The 12,638-nt window shown below is 47.5% G+C and overlaps 1 protein-coding gene across 3 annotated transcripts in view; it reads left to right on the top strand.

Moving 5' to 3' along the window:
• Positions 1 to 12,638, top strand: part of LOC116841714 (histone acetyltransferase KAT7) — a 41,220-nt gene that overhangs the window by 19,357 nt on the left and 9,225 nt on the right. For 2 of the 3 annotated variants that reach the window (XM_032810014.1, XM_032810013.1), the window contains exon 10: positions 8,651 to 8,744. In XM_032810014.1, the coding sequence (XP_032665905.1) occupies positions 8,651 to 8,744 (94 nt within the window). Of the gene's footprint in view, positions 1 to 8,650; positions 8,745 to 9,341; positions 9,615 to 12,638 lie in introns of all 3 variants that reach the window. The other variant, XR_004377591.1, reaches the window with a different exon arrangement.

Genomic DNA, 12,638 nt, shown 5'->3' with positions numbered 1-12,638 from the left:
AGAGAGAGAGAGAGAGAGAGAGAGAGAGAGAGAGAGAGAGAGAGAGAGAGAGCCGTTGCGTACGCGCGACGAAAGATAGGGAGAGTAGGAAATGTTATTTATTATGTTCTCCCGGGTAAGTACCGCGGGAACACCTCGGGAAAGTTCGCGGATCGAAAATAAGGAAAGAAGAGTGAGAGGTGGAGCAGCATCGTTGAGAACTTGATCGTGGCGCGATCACCGTAAACACTGAACACGAGGAGCGATCGTTCGAATCGCCCGATGCGATCATATGGCGCAGTTACATGTACACGTATAATATCATTTCACGAATATGTATATTATTATCAATATGACAATTACACATGGATTCAGGACGTGTAACAATTCATAGACGAGCTGCGGGATGCGATCTAGGACTCGAAGAGGCACTGCGCGCTGCTTCTCTCCACTCGGCCAGACAGGGCTAGAATTCTGATTAATTGCCCCCTCGTCAAGGGACATCGGAGCATCTCTCAAAGAGACGCTTGTAGAGGGAAGGAGGGAGGTAAAAAGGGAGAGAGAGGAATAGAGAGAAAGAGAGTGAGTTCAGTCGGCGACGTGGACCTCGCCCGCGCGGTGGGACAATTATTTGATTCGTCTTATCCGCGAGAGCGAGTTCTCTCGCAGACGTTCGTTCACCTACGCGCCGCTCTTCGACACACCAACATCGTCGTCGTCGTCGTCGTTGTCGTGGTTGTCGTCGCGACGTGTTTATGAGAGACACGAGAAAGAAAGAGAGAAAGAGACAAAGGAGATATATGTATGTACGACGGATGCCCGCCTGCTGACCCGCGTTCCAATGGTTCTCTCATTCCTCTCTCTCTTGCTCTACCTTCTCTCTGTCTTTCGCCTTCTCCCCCCCCCCTCTCTCTCTCTCTCTCCCTCTCCTTCACTTTTCTCCCTCTTTCAGTCTACTTTCCTCTCTATCGTCGCACGTGTGCTCGCTTACCAGCGCGCGCTTTATGGCACGGCGATACGCAGAAAAGGATACTGACCGATTGGAAGCCTTTTACGATCAACGCCATGCCACGCCACGCCACGTCGTCGTCGTCGTCGTCGTCGTCGTCGTCGTCGTCCTCGAATATGTCTCCTTTCTGCATTCCGCGAGCTGCCGAGGTGACACGATGCATCGGCCGAGAGGATGATTCGCTCGCGATGCGCTTTCAGCCACGTAGCTATTGCACCGACGGCGCGATGGCCGTCCGGATTAAGTAAATCGGCCTTTGCGATTTGCTTGTTCTTTCTCGAATTATAATCATACTTATTGCAAACATGACAAAGAAGGACTACTTAAGGATATGCTGGATACCGTCACAGTGCAGCTTTTTATATTTTGCACCGTTTATTTGTTTGTATAGAATTGCAAATACATTTTCAGAGTGAAAGTCAAGTGACAATATATAGTCGAGTATCCCATATTACATAAAAAATAAAAAAATTTTTATTTTTTATATAACATGGGGTATATATTTCGGCATACGTTGGCACTTGTACTTTCTTTCTATATAAGTATTTGCAATTCTATATAGCCAAATAGAAAAACAGTGTAAAATATAGAGCTGCATCATCTAGCATTGTAACTAAGTATGTCAGAGTCTCTCTCTCTCTCTCTCTCTCTCTCTCTCTCTCTCTCTCTCTCTCTCTCTCTTTCTATCTTTAAGCAACTGCGGCTTTTAGTAGCACTCCGGAGCAATTTAAATTCCACAGTCGCCATTTGCCAGCTGGTAATAACTACTCGCCTGTCATATTCTTTCGATGCTCACGTATTTTCCATAAGCGCTCTGTTCGTTTTATTTTAAACACCACGGCGAGACTATTCATGAGTGAACAATGACCACGTCGAGCGATTTCTTATTTTAATAACAATGCTAATGATTGTAATAATATTGAGCACAGGTCGTAACGTATAGAATCGCCGCACGGTTGGTTTCTCGCTGGCCCGTTCTGTCGCTTTGCGTCGAATTGCGAATTCGCGTCACTTCCCAGGGATCTTTAATTGCGATAACAGGCCGCTCGTCTGCGTTTCGCTTCTGATCGAAAAAAGATACTCATTATTAATTTGACGCTCACCCGTGCGCTATCTCGCTCCGAGAACCGTGAATTGTGTACGGGTGCATAAGTGAATTGAAATGCCATCGACACGCGCTCGTGTCGCACAATGAGGCGACGGTTCTCATCGCGTAACATTTCGCGCGCGATCATTTCACGCTGGAAAGGCCAATACGAAGTAGGCTCTCGCCTCGTGTCGTGGTTTTCTCGAGAATCAACCGTCGATTAACGCGAAAGCACCATTGCGTGGGAGCACAACAATGGGAACTCTCGCAATTCCATGATAGTCGCACTCGCATCACACCTCGTTACTCGGAATTACGTCATTTTCCTATAACGCCTTACACTTCTTCTCAGTTTATATTCGATTACTTTTTCTAATCGACATTTCACCGTACGTATAGCTCGGTTGTCTCTACCACCCTCTCTCTCTCTCTCTTTCTCTTTCTCTCTCTCGTTTCAACGACCTCGCCTACGCGCGGATGCTCGTCGTCTCGCGTGCTCGGAATGTTCGCACACTACACTTTATACTCTACCGAGCTTCCGTTTATCTTCTCCTTTATCGTCGAATTTACTCATTACCCGGTGCAACTCGCGCTTCGATCACGTACGCGACCGTACGTGGATCTTTGATGAAACTATTTGGACTACTCGTTGGGTCGGCTCAGCTAATCGACACAACGACGGCGAGTCCGTGTGAGTGCTTGTTCATATGTCGTCGTTCTACGACGCAGATGGTGCGGTCGGTCGCTGAGAGACGTACGTCGTTACGATCATTGATCTGTTTTATTCCTCTCTCACACGTAGAACGCGGCGGCCGTGGCTGGTCCGCGATCGTTACTCTATGCGCCACCTTGCCGCGTTCTGGAGATGAAGGGAGACGAGAGAGAGAGAGAGAGAGAGAGAGAGAGAGAGAGAGAGAGAGAGAGAAAGAGAAGTGCCGGTATCGATTCTGGCGAACTATATATCCGCGAAAGAAGCTGTACCTTGCCTCCTCGAGCGAGAGGACTGCTGCACTTTCCTCCTACGCCAGGACAACCCACGACCGTGCTGTGATTATTGACGCACGAGTCAGGATTCCGCCCGTAGAGAGCCCTTGATGCTTGCACATTGCGACGGAAATAGAAAAGAGCACATCTGTGAATGTGGAAAATCGTCAGAGTCGTGAATCGCGTGACGAAATTAAACTCTCATGCGATAACGTGGGAGATATTAATCTCGGTATAAAATACGTGGTACATATCCAAGAAAGTTATATTCAGAATACAGTTGCAAAGAGCAAATCGACGAAACTGTGCAAAAGCGATAATTTAAGAGCGATCCACTTTATGTGTAAAAATATACAATATCTTTCATCTAATATCTAGCTACAACATATATAAAATAGTCTGCATTTTGCTGTAGAAGGGATGAAGTCAGCATTAATAAGAGAGAGAGAGTAATAGTGAGTAAAGATACTTGCCTTATCTAGGTTGCATTTCAAAACATCCTCATTGAGGAAAATTTTACTGAAAATCTTCATACAGTTCGCGTTACTATGGATTTTTAGTAAAATTTTCTTCGAGAAGAACGTTTTGCAATTGTCTAATTAGTGGCAAGAACAAAGTGGAAGAGAAACAATCACAGGATCAACCTCTTTTCTTACACTGTTCCATTTTCTCTTTTATTTCTGCTACATTATCCTCTCCTAGAGTACGACGTGACAGAGGAAACACTTGACTTAGCATATCTCTGTCATTAAATCTCGTAATCAACCGTCGCGTAAGAGTCACAGTCTATTCTATGAATCTATGAGCCGAAAACACAAGAAAAGGACGTGAATTGCAGAGTCAATGGACTGTCACTTGTTTCTGAGTTTCCGAAGCTTACGAAGCCGAAGAGCCCTGAATTATCCGTCGTGATTCAAATCCCGTGTTCGTTCGTCATTGCCGATCGATTTCGAACGAGCTGACGAAGTACTTTGTCGCCTTTGTGTCGCCGGCCGCGATTCAGAGGCAAAAGGGAGGGAGGAAAGAAGGTAGGAAGGAAGGAAGGAAGGAAGGAAGGAGCGAGAGGCAGGAGAGGAGAAGGAAAAGTACACGACCTCCTCCGTCACGACGCCAGTGGGGACGTCGAGACGGCCCTGAACAACGCGGAGAGACTACCGACCCAAGGACGTCGCGGGTCCCAGAAATTCCCTCGTCCTCTCTTCTCCTCTCTTCTTGCGCTTCCTCTCTTTTCGTACTCCCTTCTCTCTCTTTCTCTTTCTCTTCCTTTCTCGCGGTCCCCCTACGCTTTCCGCTCTGCCGAGGGGGCCATGAAGCGCTTTTCTATCTACGACCGCCGGGGCCCTTATTTAGCCTTTGGCTCGTAACGGTGGGCTTGACCGACGATGAAGTCAAAATGTCGCTTAATTGTAATGAGAAACACGAAATATACGATGCAACGTATAATTTAGCGGACGCACGCACAAAAGGCGTATACACCGATGTATAATTTAGGAAACCCCTGAACTTCGTGAAGCAACGAAGCCAAGTCTGGCGCGCTCCACCGTCGACGACGGTGTTTTGGGACACCTTGTGTATATCGTGTATCTGGCGAGAGTGGCGTTTGAATAGGATCGGAGAACGACTGGGATTTGAAGAACTCGCTCGCTGACTCATTTCCATTCGCGTCGATTCGTCTTACCGACTCCGCCGGTCGTCGACGTGAGAGAAGAAGTAGTTAGTCGTACGCTAAATCGCCGGAGAACAAGCGCCCTCCTCCTCCGTCTCTGCTCCGGTTCTTAACTTCAATATTGTTTAGGACGGTTGTTTCGACTGAGCTTCAGCTCGAGTATGCTTTAGCTTTAGCTACCTCCGCTGAAGTATCGACTTCTCTTCCCAGGTATATCCACACACAGCATCCCTATTTCGGAACGCTCTGGTAGAGCGCTGCGGATTCTCCTCCGTTTCGCCCTTGGTTCCTAGCTTGGTTGGTCGACCTTTCCTTCCTCTCTCTAACGGAGACGACGGGCCCCATGGACGGTTGCCCTCGGGACCCAAACTTCCCCACTCTCGGCGGATCGCGCGCGTCTCTTCCCTCGTCGTTTCTCTCGTTCTCTCCGCGTCTATCCCTATTTCTCGCTTCCACACCCGACTTCGCCTCCTCTGCTTCGCCAAGTTAACACGCCGATACGCACACACGCGTGAGCCGCGTATGCACGCACATGACGCGCACACCACCGCCGCCACACCACGGGTCGTGTCCTTCGGACCGTTGCTGCCTCGGCAGTTAGCAACAGCACGGCCGCCGCGCGGCCGGAAATACCGGGTGTCCGAATACCACCGAGACCATTCCACCGAGGAGCGCGCCGAGGATCCGCGCGAGTAACGAAATGAACGAATGAACGATCGAGCGAGCGAGCGAGCACCGGAAAACGGGCGTCGCCATCCGCGAAGCGTGAAGAGCGAGGAATCTTAACAGCCGACGCGTTAATTTCCCGTTTTGCGAGAAAAGCGGCGTCTCTTCTCTCTCATTCCGCGGTTTGCGTCTGTCTTTCTCGCGGAACGTGAGACTCGCCGCGGTTATCTTCGCGAGAGAGAAAGAGAGAGAAAAAAAGAGAGAAGGTCGCGCCAGGTGCGCGACGAGCCTGAATTCCTTCGGTGAGGATCACCTCGCGCACCGTTCGAAGCGAGAGTTCGTAACCACATGAAAGATATCGCCAAGATGGAGCTTTTTCTCCATCGAGCCAAAGCGCCTTAAAAAAATCGATCCATACTAGATATAATACATACGTATATTTTTTCATTCCGTTATTCCGTCATGCTTATTGACGATCGTGATGAACCAACGGTAAAAGTGCGTTTCCTCGTCTTATATTATAGCTCCGCTATCGAAAACGACACTCGTAAGATTATTTCATATACCGAGAATCACAGATCCGTTCTCTCTCTCTCTCTCTCTCTCTCTCTCTCTCTCTCTCTCTCTCTCTCTGGCTGTCTCTCTTTCTCTTTGCCTCGATTGGCCGCGATTGAGAAATACCTTCGGCTCTATAATATCCTCTTTCGTCCATCCGCCGTACCTCGAATGTACCGTGGGCCTGTGCGATACCTCGCGAAAAATGATAGTCGCCGTCCCCGGGGCATAACTCGTAATCCTGCCTGAGAGATTAAACTCCTCTTTCACGGCGAGGATCGGCAGAGAAAGGAGGAGAGGGAAAGGTGGAGAGAGAAAGAACGAGACAGAGATTTTCCTTTCTTTTGTGCCCGCTGGATGGCCATTACTCCATTGGACAATTGCATCCCGCGACGTCCGCGCTCACCGCGGAAAATACATTGGATATAACGGTGCCCGCGCCGACTGCTAAAAATTGTTTGTATTCAGCGGAATTCAACGCGACGTTTAAATGCGAGACTCGCACGTGGAAATGCCTGCATAGGCGGCCGCGTCGCGCCGATTGGATTAGCCGTGCCAGCACCCAGGCGTGCGCGACGTTTTTCTTCCCTTTTCCTCCTGACGTTGATTCTTTGTGCGTTCCATAATATACGACGTGTCCTTCGTGACGCGTGTATCTCCTCTCAATCACCGATACTAGACTAGGCGTATTAAACGTCAGATTGGGAAGATCGATGGCTGCTCCAGAGCGAAGCACGAAGAACGTCGTTTGCGTAGCAGTCGTTATTGACGATTGGCCGAAACGCCGGGATATCAAAAATTGCCGAATCGTCCGGAAGTTGACCCTCGCCTGTCCAACGACGATCCCTTTCGCAAGCGCGACTTATGTATATTGAAAAAAAAAAACTAGTATTTGTGGCATAGAAAATTCTATAAGAGATCTAATTGGAATCTAGTCCGAATCTCCGAGTTCTGGTTAAAAGTTTCAAACATGCGATTTTCAGCAGTAAATACAAAGTTCCCCAATACGCATTCTAGTCTTCATTTTGAATTAGATTTGAACAAAATATCTGTTGACTTATCAAATAATTTTATTTGTATATTTAGTATAAAAATATTCAGAGTGTTTTAATATTTCACATACAATGTTGGTTCTGTGAGATCCGAAAGGATATTCGATCACAAACTTAAATAATCTTTCAATTTATTTCCAAACAGTTCAAATCTTTCTGCAAAGAAAGATTTGATTTTATTGTGACATCATCTTATAGCTGAGACTATTCTATATCTTTATGAAAAATGTGTTCAAAAATATTGATTTTTAATTAAATTACGGTAGTTCGGAAAATTTTTCGGATTTAACTGACTCAGATTATACTGTATATATCTAAAAAAATATAATTATATCTTTTTATTTGTTATTCTATTGAATACAATAGTTGGTATAAAATTGAAATTCCTCGTTTAATACCATAAAAGTATATCGATTTAAAAAAGCGTGAATTCCTATAGTATTTTTTATTTCGATTTGGGACAAATTGGAATTGATATCGATAGTGGGACGACCAATGTCGGGACAAGTTTGGCCATTCAAATCGGAATCTATGCTGTGTCTGGGAAAATTTTGGGAAATATGTATTTCTATACGGGTAATCGTATAATGAAAGATTTATGGTCAAGAGAAACATTTCTCTGGTAAGCGTTACTGTAATGTCAATGATAAGTAACCTTACATGCATATTACTGCTATTTTTTGTCAGAACCATAAAAAAATACAGTTGGCGCTGAAGATGACTAGAATTTTAGTGAGATTAACCATTTTTCTCTCTCAGCGTGAGCTTTAATAAAATAAACGATCGGCCCGGAATCGTCGACGCGAGCGTAATCCGGAAAGGGATTTATCTAATCTCCACACGAGCTGGACCCGCGATACACGTTGCGCGCACGCCCACTGCGCGGCGCCCCTCAGTCACGTCAAAAATACGAAAATCCTACTCATTATTGATGCACGCTGTTCTATTTTTAAGCGACTTTCAGAATTACGGCGGTCGTTTCTCCTACGGCGGCATGACTCTTTCATGACCATTCCTGACGCGAATCTTGGCTCGTTATAGGGGGATGCTGAAAAATTGATCCGTTCTTCCAAGAGAAACGTTCGACCGAGCTCGTGATGACCTTTGATTAATTTTATGAGAGCTTGCGAGTGGATTGTGCGCAAACGAACGCGAACAGGAGGAGCTTGCTGCCTTCTGCGTGATCGTGAGAGACCGTATCGCGGAAATTAGTTTATTCTAAAGTTAGTTTACTCTATGTAAAGGTACTGTTACGAGAGCATCCTTATCTCCACTTCGCTGCGAAAGCGCGATGCATTTCCGATGCATTAACGTCACAGTTTCGCGGAACGCGCCGCGCTCGTGTCTGGCGTGCCTCGCGAACGGGATATCATCGATCATATCTTCGGTAGCGGGTGTGCATTTATGGTCTCGCTTCCGCATGGCACGAGGCGCAGATACGATCGCATTTCGCTAATAAAAATTCACTTAACTTACAATTGCACGCGCGTGGTAACAGCTGTATCGTCGTGTTTCTCCCGATAGTGTAGCGATCCACGGTTTTCTTTACCTTCTTTTACCTTATTTTCTTTATCCTTTTCTGTAAGACAACGGCGATGCAGCGAAGCTATTCTGGCGTCTACATGCTAATGCGGTTTCTCGATCTGTTTCAGGAGAAAAACTCTTTCTTGAATTACAACGTGTCCTGCATCCTGACGCTACCACCTTACCAGAGACAGGGCTATGGTCGGCTTCTTATAGATTTCAGTGAGTATACGCCATATAAACATTATAAATATAAATATAAATATTAGGAGCAAAAAAAGCACCGCGCAGATAGTGTTGCGAGATTAGTCAAAGTATCATAATACAAATATTATCATCAAGGTCATATATACATGTATATAATAAGACGTACATGAGAAAAAAGAATGATTGTGTCAACTAGAAAATAGTAAAATATGACATAGATTTTATTTCTGGCTTCTAGTAACTAATTCTTGATTACGTTGATTTATGCAACATCATCCATTAACACTGCGAAAATATTCATTTTTGAAGTAACGAATCGATAGATCAGCACAACAAAGTATTGATTCTTGAAGTCAGGAAAAAAAGAGCTATGCTATATTTTATTAGTATATTTTTCTGATTGACACAATTATTCTTTCTTTTTCCATGTATGTCTCGATCTCAGATTTGAACTTTCTTTAGCATAAGGGAAATCCAACAAATTAAAATTTTAATGTAAACCGCGATAATAAATGCGATCCAGATGCTAGACACTACGTAATTTCTGAGATGTAAACCACGAGTTATTATGCAAATAAGAGTAAGTCTCTTCTGAGATGGCCCATTTTTTAGAAAGAGAAAGCAGAAATACGCCAGTGGTTAAGAATTTCTGTCCGTTCGCCTAACCTTGGCTACGCGTCTACCATGGCGACAGTGATGACGACATCTTTCCGTTCGTCGAAATCGAAAGGATAACCGAATTAGGAATAGAAGAGCTCGTGTCTCTGCACGCCTCTGCGGTTTCGCGAAGACGACGATGACGACGACGACGACGACGACGACGACGACGACGACGACGTGGAAGAAGGACCGCGACGTCGCAACGTCATTGCGGCGAATCTGACGGTACGATCGTTTGACGACGGATCCCCTCTCGACATTCTTGGCCATTGAACCGCCGGAAGGCCGAATAAAAAGCCTCGAGCTCGCGCTATTAACGTTAATACGCTCTCTCGCGACGTGAGACGTGCTTCTCCGCGATTTCCCGGCTCATCTTCGTCCCGGAGAAACTTCACCCACTCTCTCGTGTCGCGAAAGTCACCTGCGGCTCTAATTCGGGCCTGTTAATTAACGACCTTGATTTTAGAAATGGTAACACTGCCTGGAGCAACTAGAGCATCACCGTCGAATAAATAGTTCCATAGCTCGGGCCAATTATAAAAGTAAACAATTTGAATATAAGTATGTTTACTAACAATTAATTATTCAAGATACTAGAAAAATATCCCACGTACTTCAAATGTCTACTAGAGTTGCGATACACAACTACGGCTGCTTTGAGCGACATATTTGTACTCGCATAGAAATTTTCCAATATTTTTCCAGACACAGCATAGAAATTAATTACAGTGTCCAAATTTGTCCTACGTAAAATATAAGATGTAAACCAGAAAGTATATCGGGAAAACTGAGTCTTCCACTTAGAATCATATATTGGAAGCAACTTCTAATTCATAATTAATTTAAGAAATCGGATGAGATCTCAATTAGATTCCAGGAAATGTCCTATGCGATTTATCGTTGGCGATATCATATCATCCTCTCGTCATGATCGAAATTTATCGCGAGGTCACGCGTAAATGCGAGATTGCATAGCTCTTTTGCTCCCTATCGTTCAACTTGCGCCAATTTCTGACGCGTGGCGCGATTCCTCGTCTACGTCGTGGTTGTCGTCATCGTCACCGCCGTCGCCGCCGCCGCCGCCGCCGGCAGCACGCACATATACACGCTTACGCACACGCCTACGCACACGCGCGCGCGGCGCCCGTACACGTCTCGGCGAAGCGTAGCGTTGATAATTAAACGTGGGGCTTTTTGCCGTGACGTCATTTTCATTGATGCCGAGCGAGCTGCGGCGTCGGGCACCGCGGCGCTACTACCGGTAGTAGTAGGGGATGCGTCAGGGGTTGGTCGGGGGTCGACGTACTGTGCCGTGGAGTACCGGTCGGTCGACGGGGTGGTCTCTTCAGCCCCGCCGGCTTTTCCGCGAGCGAGACGGCACCCCTCCTCGTCTACACCCAGTGTCGGTGGCATCGACTCCGCTGCCGCCGCCGCCGCCGCCACCGCCGCCGGCTGTATTTCGCCGACTGTACAAGCCTGGCGCTACGAGCTCGCGAACCCCACTCGTTCAATGAATCCGAAATAACGTTTATTCTTGTGAGGCACGCACCGTAAGGTGCGTGCACAAAGCGGATTACCGGGATACCGGTTGACTAACGAAATCCGAGGCCGTCGGGACGAAAGTATGCTCGAATCCGTTGGAATTCCTCGAAGAGAACTCAACCTCGGAAACCTCTTACGTTATGTCATTAACACATCCTCTGTCAACGTTACATGTGTGTGACGCAACGATCACTCACTATAGACCAGTGTCACACACAGTAAGAACTTTCTCCCCATGTCCACATTATCAAACTCTAAGCCCGTTTTACAAAATTACGTAAAGAAATATAGGATTGTGGAACAATGTCCTCTAAATGAACCGTGATAGCGGACGTGTTAATTATCTCATTATTTCGGTAAATGATTCACGATATTCCTTCTTCCTCTAGAAAGTAGCGATCGATGCTCAAAGTATCATGGGTGCAACTGTGTCGGAAGCCCCTGGAAAGATCGAAACGCGGGCGTATCGATACCACCATCGCAGTATCGTGGTATCGTTAGCATCCCTGGCTGGTGGTAATGATGGTGGTGGTAGTACTGGCGCGGTGATGGTGGTGGTGGCGAACAGTATAGCGTAGGTTGGAGAGCGAAGTGGTCTGCGGAAAGTGCGACGCCCGGCGTCTCGCCGCATCGATCGACCCCCGCAGCCGCCGCCGCCGCCGCCGCCGCCGCCGCCGCTACCACCGCCGCAGCCAACGTCGCGTACACGCGTGCAGACACGCGTGCAAGCTACGCGTACACCCGCGCTTCCTGTCTCACGCACGCGGCGCGTCCTTCTCTCCTGGGCAAACGCTCTCTCGGTACACCTTGATCCTATAGCAGACTCTCCTGTACCTGCCGCTCACCTCCCCCGTCGCGACTCGTCGATCCCTTCTTTGCTGCCTGTTCCTCTTCCTCCTCCTCCTCCTCCCCCTTCCTCCTTCTCCTCTTCCTCCTCCTCGTTTGGCGCAGGGCGCCCGTAGGGCTCGTATGACCTCTCGTGACCTCGCTCCACTACCCCTACGTAGGATTGGCAGGGTCACCGACGCCCTTTCCCTACGCCTAGGAACGAAGGGTATCCCGTACGCGACGGCAAGGTAGAAGGGGGCAGGTAAAGGACTGAAGGGGCGGGGGGGAGGAGGGCTTGCCCGCAACGTTGCTGCGACCGGGCGCAGGATCGGTGCGGCGTGCAGCATCTCTGAGCAGAGCAGCACCTTCGTCAGAACGAAGGGCGGATACGCAGCCTCCCGTCCCCCTCATGGTATCCCCTCATGGTCCCCGTCAGACAGACGGGGACTGGTCCTACTCCTGACGCGTGATACTCTATTTTTTTACTTCTTCTTCCTTCGGACCGTCGTGATACCTCGAAGATGAATCGTCTTCGCCGCGGAGAGAAATTGCATTCATGCGTGTTTCCTTCTCAGTGGAATTTTTGAAGCGTCGCGTGTCGCGATTGTCGAAAAGACTTTCTTTCCCCTTTTACTCATATTGCCCCAAATAACGACGCGTCGCGCAGTAATTACGAATCGCTCATACGACTAATTACCGTTACACGCAACCTCCTGACCTTTCTTCCCCCGACGTTGCTTCGTGAGACCGCGTCAGGGACGAATATACACGACGAATCATAAATCTTCGTTGGCGATTCCATAACGAAGCCCAAAGAGAGAGAGAGAGAGAGAGAGAGAGAGAGAGAGAGAGAGAGAGAGAGAGAGAGAGAGAGAGAGA

This window comes from Odontomachus brunneus, unplaced genomic scaffold (assembly GCF_010583005.1).
Source record: "Odontomachus brunneus isolate Ranch 3 - 2012 unplaced genomic scaffold, Obru_v1 Obru_scaffold_017, whole genome shotgun sequence".
NCBI classification, from domain to species: Eukaryota; Metazoa; Arthropoda; class Insecta; order Hymenoptera; family Formicidae; genus Odontomachus; species Odontomachus brunneus.
This window is presented reverse-complemented; position numbering and strand designations above follow the sequence as displayed.